Source organism: Tribolium madens, unplaced genomic scaffold, assembly GCF_015345945.1.
Source record: "Tribolium madens isolate multiple individuals breed KSU strain unplaced genomic scaffold, Tmad_KSU_1.1 Scaffold_2;HRSCAF=44;Tcas5.2_LGX, whole genome shotgun sequence".
NCBI lineage: Eukaryota > Metazoa > Arthropoda > Insecta > Coleoptera > Tenebrionidae > Tribolium > Tribolium madens.
Genome location: NW_025400995.1, coordinates 4,423,153 through 4,448,149, shown reverse-complemented (window position 1 = coordinate 4,448,149; position 24,997 = coordinate 4,423,153). Strand labels below are relative to the sequence as shown.

The window sequence follows — 24,997 nt, the reverse complement described above, 5'->3', positions numbered from 1 at the left end:
TTGGCGTTGTTTAATTAAAATAAATTATTTATGGCAACGTTTGAACGTAATAACAAACAGTGTTTCTCATTTAGCAACGTAAATAATAGTCAAATTGAAGTAAAGTAGTTATGCGAAACCTTTCGACTGCCAAAGTATGACCAAAGTGAGTTAGTATAATTCTATGCAGCACTAATCTGTTTTAGAAGTATAATTGCGTTTACTTAATTGTTTGTAATTAGAAAATGGCTTGAGGTAGACGTCAATTTTAAATTCATTAGAAAGTCTAATACTGTATCGTTTTTATACTGTTGAAAAGTTTCTCAGTTAATTAATTATCATTAGCAGTTAGGTTTGGTAAGTGTTGATTGGTAAGTCAGGGTGTGCCGGTGAGTTGATGTTTTTTAGTTTTTTGTTTGATTATGCGAGAGTACTTTTCGATGTAGTTAGGTGGTGATTGATTATCCGGGGGTGTTGCAGAAATTGCAGGCCCGACCCGAGTGTCCAGTCTCTCGATGGACGAGGAAGACTATAACGAGCAGTTCGGGTCTGCTGAGCGTGAACAGGACGAAGAATTGTCGAACAGTGTGCTTGAACGAGGCCGGCCAATGTCCCACACCACTCCTGGTACCCTACGGGGTACTCTGACAAACACACATGAGAACCAGGTTCCCGTCGACCCGGCGCCGAGCTGCTCCTCCAAGCTGGTCCCCATGTTGTCGTCGCTTCTGCTGCTCCTCCTTAGGATATGACGACCCGCTGTTCCCGACGCATTTATGTAGTGACAATAATGTTTCATTCCTTTGTTCCCAATTATTGACTGTTTTTATTTCAAAACCCAGTTTCATGTGTGGTTTTGATTGTATAGTCTACTTCATGTATGGTAAACTAAACGTAGCTGGGCCACCACCGTGGCACCGGGAGACCATACAGTATGTTGCCTTATAATATATGTCAAATAACTTAGATTCGTAAGACATTTTAGGCAGTCAAGTTTTACGAAAATATCATATAAATATGTTAAACCAGTTGTTTGCTGAAATGTACTAATTATTATATGTTATTCTGGGATTTAAGTCATGCAAATAAATACTATAAGTCCTCGTATATTCCTTGATAAGTGGTTGTAATTTTATGCCAATTTACACGTTACACTAAGCTCCAGTCCATCCATCTGTCTAGACTTTACTACAGCTATTTAGACAAATGACTGCTAATTGAGAAAGCTCCATTGCGTGAAACTCTAAATTCTATAATTTACACAGTCCGACAAATGATCTCGCATATTTTCCCAACAGCACAGACGACTTGTATAATCTCACTTCAAAATTACAATACCATAATCCCACTATTGGTTTTAGCTCTTCATCGATTTATTTTCGATTAACCATCTGGGAAACACCGAAAAGAACAAAGCTTCTCCCAGTGGGGCCGTAAGACAATACTCCCTGTCGATAGATATATCCGTAGTAACGTAACTTTATTTTGACGTATCTCTTTTTCATAAACTCAGTGTGTATCAAATGCAAATATATATATATATACTTACTTATCTCATGGTGGGAGGGCCATTCTTGATTGGGTTGGTTTATGGCGTGACTGGAAAGCATAGTTGTTATCAATAGGGTCGTGAAAGATTGGGAAGTAAGTAACGACGAAAACATCACATTTTGAAGAATCTGTAATTGGCCAGGAAGATGGAATGACAGAAGAACGGAACATGGACAATGAGCCCGGTTTGGGCGTGCATAATGCGGCGTATATCAAGATGACAATTCCCGCTTTTCAACTCGCCATATTTAATAGCGGCTCATTCATTGACGGAGAAAGTCCGTGACAATGCCGCGTGTCTCAATACATTAATCGTTAATCGGCAAACCTCGCTGGCTGCAGGGCCCCGAACAATAGCTCCGTGATCTATAAAGATGGGTCGTTCTTTACCAATTTCTCAGCTACATTTACTCCGAAATGTGTGCTGAATAGGACGTGTGACTGCGGCTAGCGGCCGTGCTGGCGGCTCTCCAGTATGATAACACCTGGGATCTGAACACTTTTCTGAATTCTCAACCAACCCCATAAATATATAAGATTCAGACCAATTTACCCACTATTTTCTTTACTCTAAAACAATAAATTCTTATTTTTACAACTGACAGCTTGGCCAAACATTTAAACTTGACGATCTAGCTTTTACACCAACGCTAATTTTATTAAAAGTTTCTCGACAACACAACGCACTACACGCACATTCTACCTAAAACTAACTCACTTTACAACATTCACCAGCTGAAATACCCACTTAAAACACAACCGAATCACGATCACAAACTTAGAATATCGATCCTCTTGTCAAAAAACACCGTCTGCAAACTTCGATACTACAAAAGGTAAGTGACCGTTCACTAAATAAATCTGTCAAAACCTCATTTTTTATTATAAAATAATATAATCAAACCAATAAGTTACAATAGACGGCAATGTACCTACATAAAAGCGTAAAATATAAACAGAGCACAGCTTTCAACGTTACTATTATTAATTAAATGTTCCAATAAAAAAGCTAGTGGCGGCACTCCACAAAAAAAAGTATGCATTTCAATAATTTTAATTTGAATACAGAGCAAATATGGCTTTTGAAATTTTGACAGCCAGCAGCATTCATAGACCCATTTTAGTATACAGAATGCGCCAGAACTCGCGCCCCAGAGAAAAATGCCATGTAAGGTACAATAACAGGAAGATGGAGAAAATTTAAAAAAATTCTATCCATACAAATTTCGAAGTTATGAGAGTTTAAATTTAGTTTTTTGACTATTTCTTTCTGTTGTAAAAATAATTTTCCAAGTTTTTTTACTACTGGCTATTAGAAGAGGAAAAAAGGAAGCTGCATACTAAATTGTAACTCTGTTCATTGTTATTGTTTCCATGTCCTGCTATCTTATTTTACTTAAAATTTTTCTTTGGGGCGCGAGTTCTGACACACCCTGTATTATCTATCACTTATCAATAAAATATATATTTAAAAAACTATCACTATGTAGATAATGTTACGTCTAGTTAAAACAACACATGTTCTTTTGAAATTTTTCCCCAATTTGCTGGTTAAAGGCGACAACGACCATAGCCGTCAATCTGAATAAAACTTTGTTCAAAAGTTGTCCTTTTAAGTCATCGAGCGTGTGTACACTGGTATTATAATATTGATCGATAATAAAAAATGAGACAGTGGAAGTGAAACAAACTTTGTGCCGCCAATAAATTTAATCTACCATTAAATGAATAAAGCTGCAGTACTAAGCAATCTCATGAAACAAATTCTTAGTTGGTGTTAATGTTATTATAATTAGCAATAATTTTGATAAAACAATAAAAACTCATCAAAATTCTGATAAAGGCGTATAAAGTTAACAAAGTTTGGGGCAACTTCTTTTATAATAAAAAAAATAAGTTTATCGGAAAATAGGGATCGTTGTCCTCTGTTCGATAAAAATAAACTACTGTGTAGAGTAGAGCGAGAGTAGGAAAGTGAATATTAGCGCTTTATCTGTCTGATTTGAACAGGGATGTGGTAGTTATTTTTTTGGCTTGACCTATTTTGACGCAATTGCATGCTGTGTACCACTTAACCTATGTCATACTTTTTACATTTTTTGTGATTACATTTTGTTGTGATAAAATATAAAAGGTTTTCACGTTTTAAAGACGCAAACCGAGATAAAGTTGCTCCGCTCTTTAACAATACGTGAACACATAATTTAAATTTAGTATTTGTTCAAAAGTCTGTTTTAATTAAATCGTGTTCATTTGTTTATAATTAACTATAAATAAAACGGTTTAAAAGTGATGCATTTTCATGAAACTCGTTAATTATATTAAATGAATGTATAAGAAGTCATAAATTATTAGTACTTTCATCAAAACAGCCCGGAAAATGTTCGCGTTTCATTAATTAAATTTATTTACCGCGTTAATCTCTATGATGTCCAGTTAATTTTCTTGGTTAATCCGTTAAGTTTTTTTATGGGGTTTTAACTGTTCTCAACTTTTTAGAGTAGTTCGTAATTTTGTCATCAATATTCAAAGTATTTTAAACCATTAGATAAAAGTCTGTAAAAAGCTTTGAAATAATTTGCGACAAAGAATGGTTTCGATACTAAAATACTAAAATAGCCCATAGGGCCTAAACGAAATGTCGCCAACTTACCATAGACAACTTTTAAAACTTTGCCATTGTTTTTAGCAATTTCCAAGCAATATTTCAAAAAGCACAATTACAATTTCCACTCATACATAAAAATAAAACAAGTTTTCATAAACAGAAAATAAATTAATCTTCGATGTGTATTTAAATCAAGCAAATGCAGACAAAATACAAGCACAATTATTTTCATTAAGCGCACGTTTAAATGTTTCCGACATTTCCGTAGCTATTTTCCCAGGTTAAACACAAATTAAATTGGATATCTTCTTTTATTTGTAAACACATATACGCAGAAACACCACTACTTCATTTGAATATTTAAAACCTGCTGATATAAAATCTCTACATGTAAAGTGTTTTACTTCACATCAAGAGAAAACTTTCTTTAAATTAAAACAAAACCTGTTCGTAACAAAATATTGACTGCTTTGTTAGCACCCATTGTTCTATATTTTAATGTAAGATAAATTCTATTTATTACAATTTCATTCGCTCATTGAAATGTTTTTAATTAACTATATATTATTCTAACTACTTGTTTAATAATGTTGCGTCTGATGTAATTGCTCGTTACATTTAGTATTACTTGTACCTAATTCTATATTGCTGATTAAGTAAAAAAGTAGCAATATTTTGTGTGAAGAATAAAAATATGAAACAATTCAGAGTTGTTAATTAAAGTGTCAATTGTCAAAAAACGAGAGAAATAATTAATTGAGTTATTATTTTGGCATGCGCATCGGAGTTAATGGTTTTCGGAAAGTCGTCTTATTTTAGTGACATTATAAAAAGGAAATAGAGGAGAGAAACGATTATAACCAAGCGTTTGATTAAGAATCAATCAGTTAAGAGTTATGTGGCATGACCGAATTTGGAACATTGCCAGAGTAAAAAGCTTTTTAATTGAGGAGAAGAGTGTTTAGAATTTATTCTGAAATCGCTGCGTTAAAATTATATTGACGTTGTAATTGCCGTTAAGTATTAAAGGATGATATTTAACTGTGTAGTTTATGCAGTGCGAGAAGTTAAGCACATTAATTCTTAAAATCAATACGGGATTGCAAGTAAGCAGAACTAGGAGATAAATTGGATGGCGCGACTTTTCTTAAAACAGATGAGACGAAGTTTGAAATTACGTTGGTACGATAAAGTGTGTCGTATAGGCAAATGACATTAATATTTATAAAATGATCAAATTTTCCTCGCTAATAAAGGTCTGTATAAAGTTTTAATGTTTCCTCCTCATCGCTGGTGCTGGTATCACGAAAATACAATTTTGTTTTGGTAAAAAGTTTACATTGTGTATCGTTCTTTGTGTGGTGCAATATCAAGGCTGAAGTAAGTACTTATTTCGTAATATTTTATATTTCTCGTGTAGCTACGCATTATAATATGCAGAATTCTTGGCTAAAAAAAGGATAAACAAATTTTTATAATGAAAGGAAGCTGAAGTATTAAATTTGGGTTTCAATTGTTTCGGAGACTAGTTTAAAAATAAATCTAGTTGCAGAGTTTAGCACGCAAATTGCTCGCTAAAAATAATTAAATTTATGTTGTAGTATTGTTCGAAATAAACGAGGTAGAAAACGGTATCCTCTACGACGTGCATATGTGGAAGAAAATTGCTTTCAGGTGGCGCTTATATAAAATATGATGGTGGCAAAGACGCCGGAGTGTCCACATAAGTTGCCTAATCTCACTACAGAAGCGAGTTGTTTGAGAATACAAACTCCGGAATTAGTAAAAGAAAAATTGCGACTTGTATTGTAAATGAACGTGAACAGCCCAGTTTTCTGTTTAGAGATGCATCTCGCGTGCGAGAGCTCTCCTCCAATCTCGAGAATATATACATACAAGCCTTGAGCAGTAAACACAATTAGCGTTTGTTTTCAACATTCTAATAAATCGGATTTGCACTCCTATTTTGCAGATAAATAACATGCCCCTAAATTTTGTTCTTTTTTATATCGTCATTAAAATCCTTTTGCCCGCAACCCTTACATCATAATCACAATAACTCTGTTGCATCTCCTTCGAAGCAGCCCCTCTCCCGCATACTCAATATCAGCAATATTTTATCAAATTTTACCTCAAAATAGGAAGTTTATATGAATAATGTTCTTAAATTAGCACCCTCGCGGAGATTGAGATAAGTTTTTATAACGCGCTGAGAAGCTTATACTTCAGAGCATTATGTAGACTGTTGTTGAGCCAAGTAGTGTCAACTAAGATAAATAATTTATCTAAATGCAGCCTGAATTAAATGATGTTTGCGTAGTTCAATTCATCAATTAATGCAACTTTTCCAACTTGTGAAAAATAAATAAAACTAGTAGGTAAATCAGTTGCAACTTAATTAATATTAGAATATTTTAGTAAATTATCAATTAACTCTCCCTTTTACTCTCAAATAATATCTGTCTCAATAAACTGAAACAAAACTTGTTAAACTTAGTTTGCATCTAAATAAACAGCGGACATCAACATATTGAGTTCACAGGAACTTTTTAGATTTAACCAAATTTAATACATGATGCAGAAACTTAGCTAACAGGCTAAACCTCAGAACCGTTACCACCTTTCAAATTTATGAGATCAACGTAACGACAAGGAAACCTAACTCTATTTAATTGACAAATCACATTCACAAATAGAAACTCAAACTTGCTTAATTTTTGCTCAAAATGAAACAGACCCAACCTTAACTCAAAGTTTTGTTTATTATTTACACCTCAGTTTGCAGTCAGTGAATGCAGTTTACGAAACATTAATTTCACCATTTTTGTAATTGTTCAGCTATCATTTTTTCCCAGCGCGATTATACCGAAACAACAAATCGAATTTTTAGTTCATATTTCATGCAATTACCTGAATAAATTTTCTTGTTTACTTTTAATTTATTTATAAAATACAATTGTACTTGCACAGTAAACTATGACATAAAGGTATAAAAAATAATAAATAATAGTATTATAAAGATATTTTCACAATGAATCAATTTAGAAGACATTTGGCAGCATATATATATATATATTTAGCAGACATTCCCATTAAGAGAGGGGAAAAAAGAGAGACAAATCGCCAAAAAATATCAATCTTGTAGTTGTTCAAAATGTTTCTTTATATGTGTAACATTTTTCTTACTGCAAGTTCACTTTTAACACATAAAATTTATTTTCATCCATTTTCAAGCTCTTTTTCACCCGTGGTAATATTTTAAAGCTGTAATATTAAGAAACGTGTTTCAAGATATGTTAAAAGTGTCAAAAATCATCAACTGCCTTTGGCTCGTTCCGATAACCGCTATTTATAACACATTATTCGAATAGATGGTATTTCGTTACGAGTTAAGTCTGAAATTAATTATAGTAATGCTGTATAACCCCTCAAATGCCTTTTGATAACATTAATAGAAAAAAATCTCATTTCATATATTTTAATAACATATATTGTGTATTTGTGTACGTCCGTTTTTTTTTCTGATTGCCTGAGAGAATATGTATCTAAATTTTTGATAAAAAATTTCTAGCCTGTTCCGTATTACAAAAGTTTGGAGACATCATCTGCAGTATATTTCTGTCCTGTCCAAACCGGTTTTAATCTGAACTTTTATTTTTAAGTTATACTTCCACAAAGACAAATTCTATCTATCTATCAATAGTTGTTTTCAAGTTGATTCAGAGATTTTAATAGTGTCTCATTAATATTTGTAACAAACCAAACAAGTCCAAATCTGTTTTAACTAATATTACACGTTCTAGATAATTGCAAATGAGATTACTAATGCGTTATTCAGTGAAAAGTAAATAGTTTCATATGTAAATAGATAAACGCTCTAAACTTGAAATGACACATACGTGTGTAAAGTAAACAAAAAATATTTGTAAATAAATCTTTAATAACAGCATACATGTACAGATTCAAACAACGTTTTAAGTACTATGCATAACCACAATACTGAATGGAACTAAAAAAAAACTACTGCAATCACGTAGCATTTTTCTTCTTACAGAGTTTTAGAATAAGAAGTTCGAGTGTCCAAGAAACTACCACTCCACCAGAAATTATATTTAAAATATGAATACAACTACTAAAATTGTGAGCTGAATCTTTGTAAGTGCCTGAAAAAAAGTTAACAAGTTTATTTACTTTAGTTTCAACTAACGCTAACTGGACTTATCCAAGTAATTGCTTTTGACTTTGATTATAAAGAACAAATTTCATGAGATATCATTTAGGTAAAGTTCAAGTTAATCAAAATCTGTAATCTCACAAAACAAAAACTTACCTAGCATTCTACCAATAGTTAATACAAATATTCCTTTGCACACCATATTAAGGCCCACAGCTGATGAAATCTGTCCCTCTTTAGAGTATTCGGCAATGACAAGATTTTGGTTAATAACTGTGGCAGCTCTAGCTAATCCACATATAGCAGAGAGTAAAATTAGCATGCTATATGTTGTCTGTATTGCCAATACTAAAACAAATATTTTTGTAGTTGCCACTAATTTTTGTAATAATGTTATTAAATCGGCAAAAACTTTATAGTCAAAAATTAGTTCATCGTAGAAATAGTATAATTATTCTGACTAGAAAGTTTAGCTCATAAAATATGTAAATAAATAAATCGTACTAGATCTACAAATAGCCAAAAGAAATGATCCTATGATAAAGATCATCCGATGGGTGATTTCCATTCGTTTCGTAATTAAAGGAACTATAACTCGTCCTATAAAATCCATAAATGATAGTACTGACATACAAGTAGACACATCGATGATAGTCATGTCAAGATCTTCTCTCAAAAATAGAGGAAAAAACGTACTAAACGATATACTGGTTGTATAGGCAAAAGAAAGGCCGATCATAATATGAACAAAAATTGGATCTAGTAAAATGTGAAGATCAAAAAGTTCGACGAGTTTTTGGTAGCAAGTTTGCGGTTCATCCTTACTGATTTTCTCTTCTTTTTGTGAAGCAGTCGTTTCCGGAGCTAAAATTAAACATACATTAATTTTTAAATGATTAAAAAGTGTCATAAATAGTTTGATGGAGATCCATTCCACGCTCTCGAAATTAACTTTCGCAATGCATGTATGAAAATTTATAGTGAAAAAGCGTTGCGAATGTCTTGAAAGAGCAGAATACAAAACAAGTAAAATCTAGCTCAATAATTTGACGAAATTTATAGTTCTTGTAAACAATGGCTTTAAATGTGAGAGGAGTTCTTTATGAGAGAAACTTTTTCTTTTAAACCACTATACCCCTATTTTATTAACAAACGAAATAAGATCTCTCTTCGCTTATACTAAAAGCTAACTTATAATGTGATTAAATCCAATTCGTAATAACTGAAAATATGAGTTTAATTCAAGTCTTTTGGCTTCATTCATATTCACCCGAAAAAATAATTTAATTTAATTTAGTTTAAATAGATAAGATCATTATTATAGTGTGGCAATTAAGCATAAAAGTGCATTAAAGAAAGATTTTGCCATTTACAACTGATTTAAACTTAATAGAATACATGGCATGTGAGTACGGCTTCCAGTAATGGAGCAGGTTTACCACCTTTTTTATGCAGGGTTTTCATGAATATTTTTTATTAGCTGAGCTTTGAATATTTCAACAGCTCACCAACAGATTTTCTTTCAGGTATCATTTTTCTGGTAAAAAATCAACTTTTAAGAGTAAATTTTTCAGAAACTTCAATTAGTAAAATACGAGCCTTGTAATTTTTAACGTAAATAAAACAAGAGCTTACGTAACATCCTTTCCTCTTCTTCTCGGTCGTTGTTTTCGTTGTCAGATGCAGAAAATTCAAATTTGTCAGTCTCGGTTTGTAAATCTTCACCTTTGCGACTTTTATTGATAATATCAGCAATCGTTTCATTTTTAATCGTGCATTCATTAGAGATCACAGATTCCTTGTTTCCTGCTTCAAGTTTAGTTAAATTAGCTTCTCTATCAATGTTATTATTAGCACACTTATTTGTTAGTTCAGGATCAGTCCTTTCGGGAGAAAAATTATTTTCTATGACTACTTTCTTTTGGTTTCTGCGACAACTAAACCAGTCGCGAAATCGTGAAAAGAAGCCTTTTGTTCTCTGTCTACTCCTTGGCAACATGTGTTCACTAACAGGCTATCAATAGTCGAAGTCAACAAAATAAATATATTAATTCGACTCTACTTACATCAAAAAACAATGATCCGATCAAACCGTGTAAGCTAAGACCCGATAAAATTAATATTGTGCCATCATAACCGTAATGTTGAATAAGGAGAGCCACTATTGGAGGCATTCCCATTTGACCTATACTTGTTCCCGCCATAGACAAGCCAACAGCTTGACTTTTATTTTTATCAAAATAAGAATTGATAATTAGAAACGTCGACGAGGCTATTAATCCTAATCCTAAACCTGTAACAATATCATAAAACTGTTTTTAAAACTGTTATAAACGTTATCTAATTTTGACGATCGCATTAAATCAAAAAGACTCAAAAGTATAATGTAGTGAAATAGATATTTCAGTAACTAGATATTAGAAAAGACCGTCCGAAGTCAAAAGCAAAGTGAGTTTGAATGTATAACTGAATTAAATTAGTATCCTAATTAGTGTGATATTTGCAAAAGTTAAAACAATGTGTTAATTATAATTTGTATGCAGTATCAGATGCAATTTTCACAGAGATACCTTTACCGAAATAATTTTAATGCTTCAATTGAACAAGTGAAAACATGCCAGACTGATTATATAGAGCTCAACTATGTTCAATTGTTAAGAAGGATTAACAGCGCGCTTTGAATGAAACAATACTTCTCATTATTAAGTATTAAGAAACTTCAAGACACATAAGAACATTTTCAGGGATGTTACGGTAAAACTTCAAAAAGAAAACACAAATGACTAACGAACTTAAGCACATCAACATTTTTCGTAAAAAACTTTTCTGTTAATTACCTGTTAGCACGCCATATCCTATTGTTATTCTCATGTAACTTTTTGTATATGTTGAGAAGGCCAATCCTGCTGAAACTAGCAATACTCCAATTTGAGTTATCTGTTTTGTACTAAAATATTTAGAAAGAGGACTTATTAGAAATCCGGAAAAATTACTGATGGTACAGTTCAGACTCATCACAGTTGTAACTCCAGTCGTTCCGGCCATCATTTCCAATTTCGGACCAAAAATTAAACCAAACATAGACAACAGTGATTGATTAACTACCTAAAACACATTAATTCATGATCTGTTCTAGTAAATCTCGCAAAAATAAGAAAGCAAACATGGTTAGTGAGAAATTGAAAGAACACTCGTACCTGGTAAACACTTGTGTGAAAATGTGTCAGAGTTTTACTGAATCTCAAGGAGATCTCAACTTTAAAATAAAATTTTTATTTTTTATGGACTCACTTATCGTGTTTTGCATAACATATTCAAACACTTGTTCTACAGAATCCCTACATCCTGTTACGAAGTATGAGTGATGGATAGAATCTTTCTCCTATCATGGTGATGTATTTCAAAAAATAGACTGCACAACTCGGAATTAGCGTAATAACATTTTAACAACACTTTTTACTAAATAATAGTCAATGTTTCAATAAACAAAAATCTGTTTTACATTATACTATTAAACAAACTAAAATATTTACTATAATTTCATGCAAACATCCTATCCATATTTTATTTAATAAATGTACATTGTGGTTGTTAAACAGCTTTTGCTAAAAAATCATTGTTACATTATTACCGTTCCATTTGCTTAGGTAGATATAAAAAAAAACAGAGCTCAATTTGCATATATTTAATTTGTGTTTTTAATGTTAAAATCGACTGTTGCAATTAAAAATTGATTGGAGTTTAAAAATTAAAATAATTAAAACGCAAAATTCATCTTTACCCAATCACATTAAATTTGTTTTAATTTTTGTGACAGCATTACCAAACTGATTTAAGATATGTGGTATAAATAGCATTTCTATTGTTAGTTATCGAATAATGAAGATAATTTTTTTCTGTTAAAAATACCTAAATTTTCTATTTATTAACGAGAGTGAATAAAGTTTTCTGGTCATTTAAAACCTCTCGCCTGGCTAAATTAACCCTATCTCTAATAAAGATATCAGGGCAGACTTCCACCCTACATAGCTTAGAGAGAGTGTAATAATACCATTTTTTTGGAGAGAGCGGATAAAATAAAGGACTAAAAAATTGTAGGTTTCCAACTTACATTAATTATCGCAGTTCCAGCAACAACTACCCACCCCCATCCTCCATCGGGAACCCCAGCTTCAGTATTCATCGTGACAGTGAGTTTGGAACAGGGTAACTCCGCACTAATAACATAAATCACATACATTTTCAAGAGGTTCACGTGATCTACACTTAATCAACTTACCTTATCTCATAACTATCATAAAATTAATGAGAAAGGTAAATTCTTAATAAACCAATCATCAGATTTTCATTTGAGTGAACTTTTACTCTATATGTTTAATTTTGAAACAATGTGGATGTATCACCCTAGCATGTATGTTAAAGTTATGGCCCTAAAGTTATTAATGATCTGTCAATTCACTATCCCCAGGAACATTGTTTCTGCATTATTTCTCACTATAAGAGCCGACAATATGATTTATAATTTGCCTTTGAATTATGATGATGCTAAAGATTCAGACCACGATTAATAATAATAAAACATTTATTTATTTAATTATTTAGGGAAATATTTCCGTTGAAAGTGAAAATTCAAAATTGAAATTTGACGATTTAAATAACGAATTTCGTATTTTGCATTCTGTTCGCCATCTAGAGTGGAATAGAAGCAACACAAAATTTATTGATTACTCCAACTGAGAAGAGTAGACTGTAACAGCCAGCAACGTTCGAAAAGAATTCTAAACACGCGCTCTTTCCGATTACAGGTCACAGTTTGTGAAATTTCCTCTTGTGCAGGATTCTTAATCAAGTTTCTCGATTTGTAAGTAGGTAACCGTACATCTGTTGCATGAAAAAGTGATAAAAAATTCACATCATTTTGCCAACGAACATTATCACATACTAGACTATATGAAGTTGTTATTATAGTGTTATCAATTGTGAAGTGTTTATTGATATGTAGTTGTTACTCCGATTACGATTTTATCACGTCAAGATAATGTAGAGACTTATTGTACATACTAATAAAATTACTTACATCGGTGATTTCGATAGCGCACGTTTTTGCTGTTTTATTATTTAGTATCAAGGAAATGCTTAACGAAATTCACTATAATTCACGCTTGCTCATGTATTAACTGAAAGGACGGAGAACTTCATGAATATTCATGCACTAGACAATAATATATTGAACTACTGACTGAGTATTCGTTCTGTTTTTAATGTAAAAAACGGCTCGCTATTCAGCCTTCTTAAATACACGATTCGAATATTATCTTTGTAAGTAAACAAGCGAATATTATTCACACTATTCTCAATATTCTCATAGCTTTGTGTTAATTAAAATTTTCTACTCTTGTGAATGGATTTATTAAAGACAACTTCTAATTGGGTTATTCCCTAGCTTTGGAACTACTTACTTACCCAAAACTAATGCTTCGAGGAAATTAAGGTTAAACATCTCTAACATTATGAGACACAACACCAAAATCACACTTTATCAAACCAATCCTCTCTTTTAACTCCATAAATGATAAACAGAATCAGGAAAATCGCGAGTTGAGGTTACCTATTATATTTAGAAAATTATGCATCCCGTATTAGCCGCAGCGTCTGCATTTTGTGCGATAACGTATACCCACAAAACTTAACGAAGAATTAAATCTACAGAGTCCTGTTGAAATCGCAGCACACACTAAATAGTGGAAACATTTCATTTAAATTCTACTCTCGAGGAAAGTTTTGTAAGACTTGTACCGTCTAGAGACCAGTGTGTGATTTCTTTAGCATAAACCACCTACAGTATCGTAAAATTTCAATTTTATCGAATGGAATTAATTCAAAAGACAGAAGCGTCAATTTAACGTATTTATTTTTTTTAGTAGGTTACAGAGATACGTCATAATTGAGTCTATAATAGAAGCAATTTTCCTAGTTTCACAATGGGGAAAGTGGTCATTATAAACAAATTTTTTGACATAATGATATGAATTGCTAAATAAAAGTAGGCCAAAGTTATCAATTTCATGAGTACGAATGCAAATAAGAGATGACCTCGTTGTATTATTCTTAGTATTTTCAAGAGGAGACGAAACGAGAAACATTTTACCCAAATAATAAATTTCAAAAACCATTTAATAAAAATGTGGATCGCAGGTAGCAGACAAGTGGCAAACTTATGAGAATACTGTTTGCAGGGTTGCTCATAATACCTATCAACAATTTTATCATAATAATATTACTATAGTTTCGTACGCTAGGGAATATAAATGTATCTTCGCTGTTTCTCTAACTGCGCATAAATTTCAGGTTGATATTCCCACTTATTCTTCCTTAACTTTGCTCCCAAATGTATGTTTAAAAGTGGAAAGAATTTTGTAAGTAGAGAAACTAAAAAAACTTTACCTCAGTCATCTAACAACAGTGGACCGGAAATAAAACTCCGCACTCTGTGGAGGTTATACAAACAAATTGATGAGCAAACCTATTGTTTGATAACAAACCATTTTACTGCACATTGTTACGTAGCTAATAAATCATGGAAACCGTATGTTTAATAGAGAGGGCAGAACACTTTGGTTTTGGTTTTACATGGAGCAAACTATTGGAAAGATTTGGTGGAAGTCAATTTTGCAAATGTTTTACTGTAAGAATGGTTGATCAGGCGATTCGCTTACTTTATTTGCATATTTTTTAAGAGCGAATGTAAAGGACAAGAAGTCAAACTGTAAACAAATTATTCGTGCCGCTCTTAGACCTTGAATCAAAGTTCACTTTATAAATTTAAAATCCAACTAAATAGATGTTTTCACATTTGCTTAATGTCAATTTACTTACACGTCTCATTTCGACAAAAATTCCACAAAACTGTAACACTTACTTGTAGTTGTTGCTGTGTGAGTACTGAACAAAGGTTTATATCTTGATTAACTTAGTTAACGAAATGTAAAACATTTTAATTGATGTGTAAACACTCAACTATTAGCCAATTATACCGGGTATTTGTTGTAGCAGCGCTGTGAGTTTTGCAAGCTATTTCGTACTTTTTAAACGCTCAAACACTTTTTTTTTAAACAATAACGTCCGAGAAAAATAAAAAAACGATTTACACTCTTTAAAATCCGTTTCAGTGTTCTATTTAAAATTGCTCTCGGCTGTAAGAAGTTGTTGCCGGCAGTGAAGAAATTTTCTACTATCTCATCTTTCCTATGAAAAGTTTTATAATCGTTTCACTTATTTAAATATGGAAATTCGTTTTTGATATGAATTTTCCTACAAGATAAAATTTCTGGAATAAGAACGCTATTAAAATTAATATCTGTAAATATGCAGATTATGTAAATGAATGTAAAGTTACTGCAAATAAGTCATTATTATTGTGAGCTTACAATCCGGATTACACAAATTTTCTAGGCTTAAAATGTTCATAGCTTTTGTTTCCAAACTTTGCTCAAGTGACTAGTTTCAATCTTATATTCAACAAATTAGTTGAAAAAACTTCAAAAAGAAAACCATCAATTTAAAATAAATTACATCTGGACATTTCCTAATAAAAGCGTAAAAGGGGAAGTTAAAGTTAAATTTGTTTGGAAACTGAATGAAAACTGCTCTGAAACAAATTTAAGCACGCCATAGTTGACATGTTCTGGGTTAAGGTACGCTCAATATGCGACCTATTTTGCATTGGGTGTTTTTTAGTTCCTTTCGAATCGTTCGCAGTGGAGATTTAAAATTATTAAAATTCCGGTCGAGTAAAGTTACTTCATACCGCAGCATACACAACTCATTCATCTCTCAACATACTGTGTTTTAACGTTTAATTTCAAATATTCCAGCTATTTTATTAATTTAAAGCCGAAACGTTCTCTTGTTTGTTTCCCGCTTTCGTCTAATTGATGTTTTGTAAATTTAACAAAGATGTCTCGTGAAAGTATTTGCCAAATATAAATAAACACTTGCAGATTTTTCAAATTATTTTGAAAACAAAACACTTTTGTTAATTTGGTACAATACATCAGATTTTCTTTATGGTAACAAATGTAGAAACCCACACTTTACCTGGTCATCTCTATCGCAAGCCAACAGACCAAAACTTGACTAGTCAGTAAATTTAATTCTAATGATCTACTTTTGCTGCCAACATTAACTTCCGAATAACACTCACAAGCCTAAACGGTAGGGATTCATTAAACCTTGAATACTGGTAAATTTTGAAGCAAACTTTTACGATTTTGAGGCCACCACTTACCGATATACCTAAATAAAAACTAATCGAAATCTTTCAATAGAACATCTAACAAATGTAATTGTATGGCGGAAAGAGATCTTTTGTTGTATCGTTTATACCTTTGCAATTGATTTTAAAGTAAAAATAAAATTCTTTGAACGTAAAAAATAATACTGCTTCTGGCGAGTATACCTCTTAATTTTTCTATTCAGAAGATTTATCAGTTAAGTATTCGTTATTGATTTAGATACTTATACTTGTGTTCTCTGAAGTCCTTGTAGAAAAGCTGCTTATACAAAGTATGACTTACCTGTCAATCGTCTAAAATGTAGCAACATTCGAAACAATCGAAACAAAATCACCAATACCTATTAAAAGCTTTTACTTGAAGCGATTTGTAGTTTATATTATCTACACATTCTTAATTTAAAAGTCTTTTAATCGCTTTATATTCAAAGAACGAATAAGGAATATATATCAATTTTTTTACGAGTAGATCCGTTATTTATAAAATTTCAAAATTAACAAAGTTTTATTTGTGAAGTGTTGAATTCACCATGTGTTTTGTTGTAGTAATGTAATTTGAGTATTGTCATTTATAATCAAGTTATATTGCAGCAGATTTGGTAATTTATTAGAATACTGTGTGATTGTGTATAACTCTGTTAAGTATTACATTGTCATAATTATTTACTGATTTAATAATAGATTCAATTTTATGCTTCTATGTATTGTGTGTAGTTTTCAATCAAGTATTATTATTGAATTATATAGCTTACCAATTGAAGATATGTAAATACATGTAATTGTGATTATTTTTGTTATTATTTCGTGATAATTCCGCAACAATGTCTCTTTTAAAATTTTTTGATAGGATTTAAATACTCCGTAAGAGAAAAGTTTTATTAAAATTTATATAAAAGGTGCTAATCTGGCTATTGTTTGAAGTGATTTAATTAGTTACGGATTAAGGGCGAATTGAAAAGCTATTGTTTTTGAGCATTTATTTAATATGACGAGATTACACAACAACTAGGAGCTTACTTTTATTCTTATATTACAATACATTTTTTTTACAATTGCTGTGTAATCATCGATGCCTATATACATATATCTGATGTTAATAATGTTACACATTTTTATAATATTTACATATAAATCTTAACTAGAAATGACGATTTCCTTCGGAAAGACTTGGGTATAAAATTTTTATAATTATAACAGTTATTGTAGAGAGATATGTTAAGCTTAGCGGAATGGCCAACACATCCACATAGGACAACCAAATCTAAGCATAAAACTGATAAACGCGGATTCAAAATAGTCGGTTATAGCAGCTAACGGGGCTCATGTTAGCTACTTTAACTGTTGTGACTTAAAATTAATAAATATTCTTTAATTATCAGGTACTTCATGATAATTTTACACCGTCACTTCTTCCGTGAATCGGCTTTTATCGTCAAGATTTATAACAATAGCATGCGTCCTGGCATGACCAGACTTGAGATATCTGCCATTTCGGTCAGTCCCAGGACTTTCGTTTCTTTCATCCTTACTCTTGAGCTCAATAGATGCGGCTGCACCTCCTGGCGCCACTTCTTCAACAATCCTACTACAACTATTATTATCTTTAACTGTAGTATCGCAACTGGCTTCAGTTTCAGACGCGAATGAAACACTTTGACGTTTAATTTTAACGGGTGCGTCGTCCTCTGTACTTATGCCGTTGCCCGATTTCTCTGGAACTACATCCAGTGTATTATTTAATTTCCCAAGGGGTCTGGATGGATTTTCCGATTGTACATGATCATGACTTCTCGCAGCGTCCTGCATCGCGGTTATCTTAGATGCCAAATGCCTATTCCCAATACGCATATTTTTTTCTTTCAACAACTCCAACTGCGTGTACAAACGCAAGAATTCTTCCTGGACATCTTGATCCGAATATTTTGAATACTCTAAACCACCAACTGACGAATTCGTACTTGTATATTGCGAATTCCCTGCACGCGCTTTCCCTAGAAATTTTGAAGTCGGCGTCTTTGACATCATACCAGAGCTGTCGTCGCTTTGGTCATGGTGCTTAAACACCATATACGCCTAAAAAAATACAACCTATCAAAATACGCACATTTCAATATTTTTTTTATATCTATAAACCCACTTCTATCTGATTGCAAACCGGTTTTACAACTTAACAGAGACAAGACATAACAAACCCAATAAATTCCACCGGTTTTACAAGCTTTACAACAGTGCGATCAGTTTAACTGGAGGTCCAAGACGAAAATTGTATTACTTTTAAAACTAAAATTTGCAAAAAATCTCAAGAACAAAATGAAATAACTCAGAACTATAGCCGTAAAACGTGTTCTAGTTCCAAAGTTTGAAATTATCTGGTGCTCTTCTTTATTGTTACTATTTCAAAATGCTGTTTCTAATTAAAATTTTATATAGATATATGTTTACGAGAGCCCGACGCTACAAACAAATAACAATTGTGTTACTTCAAATATAATTATCTTTAACATGAAATAGAAATACAAAATGCAAAATGCAAACTTTGATATTCAAAATAGACAAAAAAAACTTAATGTAATTAAGAGGTGTGCTCATTACTCAGACATTCATGTCACGGTAGATAAAGAGCGACATAAAAGGTTAAGTAAGGAAATGTCATAAAAAGTTGAGGTAATATAATAGAATTGTGGATCGTAGAGAAGCATAATACAAAGCTAAATATGACACGTGCGAAATATTAAAGGTAATATGAAGTGATAAGGATGAGTTAATTCCCTTTCTGTAAAATACATATGCAAGAGCTTCGGGAACGTTAATAAAATATTTATGCCTGTATAGTCGTGCCGAACATTGCAGAAATTGATGTTTCATATAAAAAAATAATCAAATTTCAATTAGAGCGGCGACATGGGAGCGTTTTAATATATCTCTCCCATAATCCCAACTTTTTTCATTTTGTATGTGATTTCTTCGAGCAGAAAGAACGTATGAAGTAGACTGACAACAGCCAAGCTGTAGATAGGCCGCGAGTAATTTATTACTTCGTCTGTTCCACTTCCGATCACACAATAACCCACTAATGAGAATCGTACTTTCTGTTCTAAATTATTGCTAATAATTTTGGAAAATATGAAAAGAAATTACGAAGGTGAACGTGAGCAAATGAGTCCAATTTGTGAAAGAAACACAAAATTTATTTAAGAGGAAATATTGATTTTTTTCGACTTGTCGGGAACATGACACAACTATAAAGTTTAAGGAAAGTATACTCAGATCAAATAGGCAATTTTGTTAAAAAACACCGTTCTATAAACTTATAAAATGAACTAGCATAATATACACATTTATGGAAATGCTTTCTTTTATTTTTTCCTCTATGTGGCAATATTGAAATTTTAAGTTTAAAAAAGTTAAGCGTTTTGAGCCATTCGTTATGTAGATATTGTTAATGTTTGATCTCTATGTGGTCTAATATGCTGAATGTGGTATCAATTTTAGAAGAAAATCAATCGTGTTTAACACTAAGATTGTTAATAAATTGAATTAATACCAATTTTGCATTTTTAATAAAAAAATACAAACAAAATATTGTTTCAGGCTATTTAATCACTGATACTTAATGGAGGCAATTATACTGTTATCCTCATCACTGCTTGTTAACTCCTGATGTTTCTTTCTAATTCAATTTTCACTGTTGGGAGATTTTTTTGGTAATTTTTATGATATTCTAAGTTTAGTTTGAATATTAAGGTTGTTTTATATATTTTTTTCTTTTCTTTTCTTCTTAGACAAATTAATTTAGATATTGCAATTTTGTATCCCGGAAAATTTTCTGTCTATAGTTTAGACGTTATTTACAGATTTTTGTCTATATTACCGTAGGGTCATGATTTTTTTATATTTTATATCCTAGTAACTCGAAAAAACTAGGTATTTACATAAAACGTTATTGAGTTGAGTTTGAAAAAAGTCGGATTTTCTATTTGTTTAATATTAATCCCTGAAAAATCGTAAAAATAATCATTTCAAACTTTAAGAGATATTTTTTGTTTCAAAAAGCCAAACAAAATTCCAGGAATAGATTTATCGAACAAGATTTCATTTTTAATTCATAAAAGGCAGACTTCTGTCGAAATGCAATATTTATGTCAAAGACCAATTTCAATAAACGTGACTTGCGGTTTAAAAATATTTTGATTCATACTGAAAAAACCATTGTATGTATAATCTGGACAGAATTTTATATTGGAACATTGAAACTCGCATAGAGATACTTAAAAATTTCCGCTTTGAAAACAGAAAAAATTAGCGCAAATACCTATTTCTGCATTGCATTGCAAATAAATTTCAAAATACATTTGAAAAAACTTTAGTTTTTTTATGTTGAAAAGATATAGTTTATTTTCGATATATTACACAAGTTTCGTTGGAGTTGTTTGAGCTTCACGAAAAGGCAAACTGATTAATCAACTTTAAATGTATTGTAGATTTCAAAGCTCTGTAGTTCACCAAAGAAATCCTTTGCAGTATGAGAACGGAGAAACTTTTTGACGGAGTTCGAATCCAATATGTCAGAACTTTCACTAGTTTGATTGAAGTGCTTATAGACACTACTATTAGCAAAGTTTGATGCAGTAATCGTTTCACGTATACTATCTTGTAAATTTATTATTTGCTATATCATAACTTTATTAGGAATGGACATTGCAATTTTGACCGTAGCATTTAATTTGAGACCCTGCTATACATTGTATAATTAGACGCATCTCAATGCAATTTAGGTATTTAGTTTACAAGCACAGGTATTTAGAGATTAATGGTTGTTGTCTTGTTAAGTGTATTCATTAAACACTCTGCTCACAAGATTCATTATATTATTATACCAGCTGAGCCAAGTGAAAATGCTCAAGTCGTAGATCATTACTACATTAATTACATATAAGAACAAGAAAAATTTTTGAATGCAAAATTGGTGAACATATTATACCGTACCTTGCTTCCGAATATGAGGCACAGAAGTAATGTTACGGTGAGCTGCGTATGACAGAAGAAAATAATGTAGAGCAGGTCTGGGTTAGCAGGTTTTTGCAGGAACAACCTAAACAATAACAATAATGCTATCATTCTGAATTATTTATAACAGTATTGAAGTGTTAAATGCGAAAATTGTGCCTCTTTAAGGGTAAATTTCAACCAAACAAAGTAATTAATTTGTTACTGGTGGTAGACGTGAAACAAAGAGCTTCATACCTAAGTGAATATTGTTCTGGAATATCAGAACTAAAAAAGGGCAAATGAGAGACGACTAAGAAAAAACATGCATATGCAATTGTGTATTTGCATTTAATATTGAAAATTCCAGACTCAACTTTACCGACTTTACTTTGCAGATCAGTGAATTTATATGGAGATAAGATTGTAAAGTGATCCCCAGGACAGCATGTCTAAATCGGTACGACAGGACATCCAGAGGGATCTGTAAAGCGCGGTAAACTTTCCGAATTTTAAATGAACTAATGGGCTAACTCGCGACAATAGGTTCACTCGAAAAATATTTTTCGGAATAATTTGTGAAAACTTCACAAATAAATTTCGGCTGTATTTGCATTCGTTTATTATTTATTAAAAAGAACTTTATGAATCTTAATGTCTTTTTTAAATTCATTAAGCCAACAACGGACAAACTTCGACCTAATGAATATAAGGATTGCGAGTGAAGCGACCTGAAAATGGACTAATTTTCAGGGCGCTATGATATCGATATATCAAGCAGAGCAAGTAATTAAATCTGCTGCTGAAATTGGTCGTGGATGGTCGACATAAACACAATAAACTGTCATGATGAAATGTGCTGAATTTAAATAAGATTCAACACAAAAATTTTGTATCATCCTAACAATTTATGAGAGTAAAATTGCCACTTGCCAGGGGACAGAAAGTCAACGAAAACATTTTACAATCTTTTTCTTGATAAACAAGTTTACTTTTTTATCAAATGTGATGTCGTTTATAGAATTTTAGAAAAAAATATTTCCAATATCACAGCTGATTCAATTTTTGTGAAATAATTTCAGCTATCGGTGTGATGAACAGAAATAAATGAAATTTTAAATGTTTATTTCTTGTCAACAACCTGTGTGAAGCATTATCTACAAATAAATATATTCCAAATGTCGAAAACACTCACTAGGTCTATTGAATATTGTTGAATTGATTGATGTAAATACTTACATTGATATATTCAGAAAGACAGATAGTAGGAATTCATTATAAATGGCCATGGAAATGAAGCGACTTTCATTAAACTCGGATGGGGCTTTTCGTACGACGATGCATAGTCGGATTCCCCAAACCAGGAACATCACTTCCACTGAAACGATAAAAAATCGGTGTTAATGTTAAAAACAAAATTGGTGATAACTGGATAAAGGTTTCTGCTTGTTTTACTGTTATGAGGGAATGCGAGATTTGGACCAATCGGTGCAGCTTACGTGTCGTGAATGAATGGTCCCACCAATCAGTGCGGCATAAGTAGGCCTTAAGATCATCAGCTGTTCGACCGACGATGACGACTGGTGGTGCAACAAGGGTTCGAATAGCCAGAAAAACAGTAAAAATAGCAACTATAACACCAAGCCGCTTTAGCAAATTCATGTCTGTAATCTTGACGGCCTTAGCTGAACGAACACGGAAGATGACGGAAATTCTGCAAGATAAGAAAAGGTCTCACCACAACGGAACGAACTTCTTCTAATATACATAAATTAGCGTGTTATTTAAATGCATTTATTTTCAAGTCTTGTCAACTGAACTGAAGAACTGAAAATTGTCTCAAAATAAAATATGACTTTTTGTTTTATAAAGAAATTTCCATTGAGGTCGTCGATATTTTTATCTTTTTAATTAATTAGAACTTTTTGATTTCTACATCAGAGAAAGCATATTTCTAACTTTTATATGTTTCATTCTATCTTACCGCCAAAGTTCCTTTTTATTAAAATACTCACCGCCACGTCTTCAGCATCAAAGCTCCGTAGGTTAATGAAAAGCCAATTTCTCTAAGCCACACCCGTGCTATACACGTGTACATATTAGGACGAGGGTACATCACAATCATCTAAAAAATATCAAACTTTTACGTATCCTTTTAATAAGATGGAAATGTTGTTACATACCGTACAATAAATGAGGAAAGCTCCCAAAGTTATAAAGCATAAGAGAACAGGACTGGCGGCACGTACCACCTGAAATACAACAAAAAATAGTGTTTATTTTATTTTTTATGACTTTTGATTTGTTTCGTTTGAAGCTTACTAAATTTCACGGTGTAAACCAAAAAAAAACTTTTTCCATTTATTACAACTGACAAATCAGTGTTGCCCACGGCATGAATTTCTGATTAAGCTATAAACATATTTTTTCTTGGAGCTTTCTTTATAATGTTTATTTTATTTTACAATATTGTATAGCATTATTTTTGGAAATAACTCGATCCACAATAATGTATTTAATAATATTAATTATTATTTAGCGTTAAAACATAACAGAATAATTCAAACAGTATACCTATTAAATGGCACATAAATTCTATAATGTTTCGGTGATCGCAGTAAAATTGATCATCGATGGAAATGAACGAATAGACCAGCAGCCTGGAAGGTTTGCTTAATTGTAAAACTGAAAGCAAATATGTAATATACAGCAAACGAATTCCGAGTCAAATTGTAACCAGTCGCAAAGCAATAGTTTTTAATTTAAATTCATTTTCGTAGGATGGTTTGAGCGCAATGTTCAGAGTGATGTTTTTTTCACTAGAAGCGATTAAAGCTCCATTGTTACACATACGAGCGCTTTTATAGATACCCATCTTAAATTTTTCTTTGAAATAAATTAGTTTTCGTTCGGCAACAATGTGGTCTTTGTTCCCATATAACTCGATAAGGAAGCTGAACCGGACATAAGTATTCGAACGCATTTAACTTTTAGGGATTTTCAACACATCGATTTGATATGTTTACACGTCATAAAATGCATTGAATAATTCCCTCCATATCCTGTTTCAAGCTTGACTTCACCAAAATGTGTCAATCCAGTAATGTGCTAACACAACTTTGAAACTTATTGGAGGAAAATATTTTTTTTAGACATTCTATAAATAAATTTGGTTCTTATTTTAGGCTAACAAGCTAGGTATAAATTATTACTCGCTTTGCGTAGCACGAAAAGCTACTTATTAAAATGTACAATTCACGGGTGCAGATGTTGTTTACTACTTACTTCAGAATTGATTAAAGCTACAGTATAATATTTTAAAGTCTGTCTTCGTCAGTCTTGTTTATTCGTGCTAATTATTATTAATGTACAAAAGTGCATGAAGCCAAATCCAAAGTCGTAAAGT

General features: G+C 31.9%; 3 protein-coding genes across 8 annotated transcripts in view; 1 reads left to right on the top strand and 2 right to left on the bottom strand.

Annotated features, from left to right (window-relative positions):
- LOC123006311 (lachesin-like) overlaps positions 1-1,056 on the top strand; it is a 65,953-nt gene extending 64,897 nt beyond the window's left edge. For both annotated transcript variants that reach the window (XM_044400717.1, XM_044400716.1), the window contains one exon: positions 460-1,056. In XM_044400717.1, coding sequence (XP_044256652.1) covers positions 460-731 — 272 coding nt within the window. In that variant the 3' untranslated portion in view covers positions 732-1,056. The remainder of the gene's footprint in view (positions 1-459) is intronic.
- A 7,002-nt stretch (positions 1,057-8,058) lies between these two features.
- LOC123006559 (monocarboxylate transporter 5-like) lies at positions 8,059-15,328 on the bottom strand. Of its 5 annotated transcripts, none has more exons than XM_044401137.1 (8): positions 15,232-15,328; positions 12,424-12,529; positions 11,150-11,417; positions 10,379-10,605; positions 9,948-10,326; positions 8,817-9,176; positions 8,469-8,660; positions 8,059-8,301 (listed from the first exon to the last, which is right to left on the bottom strand). In XM_044401137.1, exons 2-8 carry the CDS (start codon positions 12,493-12,495, stop codon positions 8,168-8,170), a joined length of 1,632 nt encoding a protein of 543 aa, XP_044257072.1. In that variant the 5' UTR covers positions 12,496-12,529; positions 15,232-15,328; the 3' UTR covers positions 8,059-8,167. The 5 variants fall into 5 exon arrangements, with proteins under 5 accessions (XP_044257072.1, XP_044257071.1, XP_044257070.1 ...); XM_044401136.1 differs by lacking the exon at positions 15,232-15,328 and adding an exon at positions 14,757-14,948; XM_044401135.1 differs by lacking the exon at positions 15,232-15,328 and adding an exon at positions 13,390-14,121.
- A 2,272-nt stretch (positions 15,329-17,600) lies between these two features.
- The window catches only part of LOC123006558 (probable G-protein coupled receptor 158), a 102,092-nt gene continuing 94,695 nt past the window's right edge, over positions 17,601-24,997 (bottom strand). Inside the window, exons 6-11 of the mRNA XM_044401131.1 lie at positions 23,775-23,843; positions 23,607-23,716; positions 23,091-23,305; positions 22,831-22,969; positions 21,592-21,697; positions 17,601-18,678 (exon numbers count right to left, since the gene is read on the bottom strand). Of these exons, the coding sequence (XP_044257066.1) occupies positions 18,001-18,678; positions 21,592-21,697; positions 22,831-22,969; positions 23,091-23,305; positions 23,607-23,716; positions 23,775-23,843 (1,317 nt within the window). The 3' untranslated portion in view covers positions 17,601-18,000. The remainder of the gene's footprint in view (positions 18,679-21,591; positions 21,698-22,830; positions 22,970-23,090; positions 23,306-23,606; positions 23,717-23,774; positions 23,844-24,997) is intronic.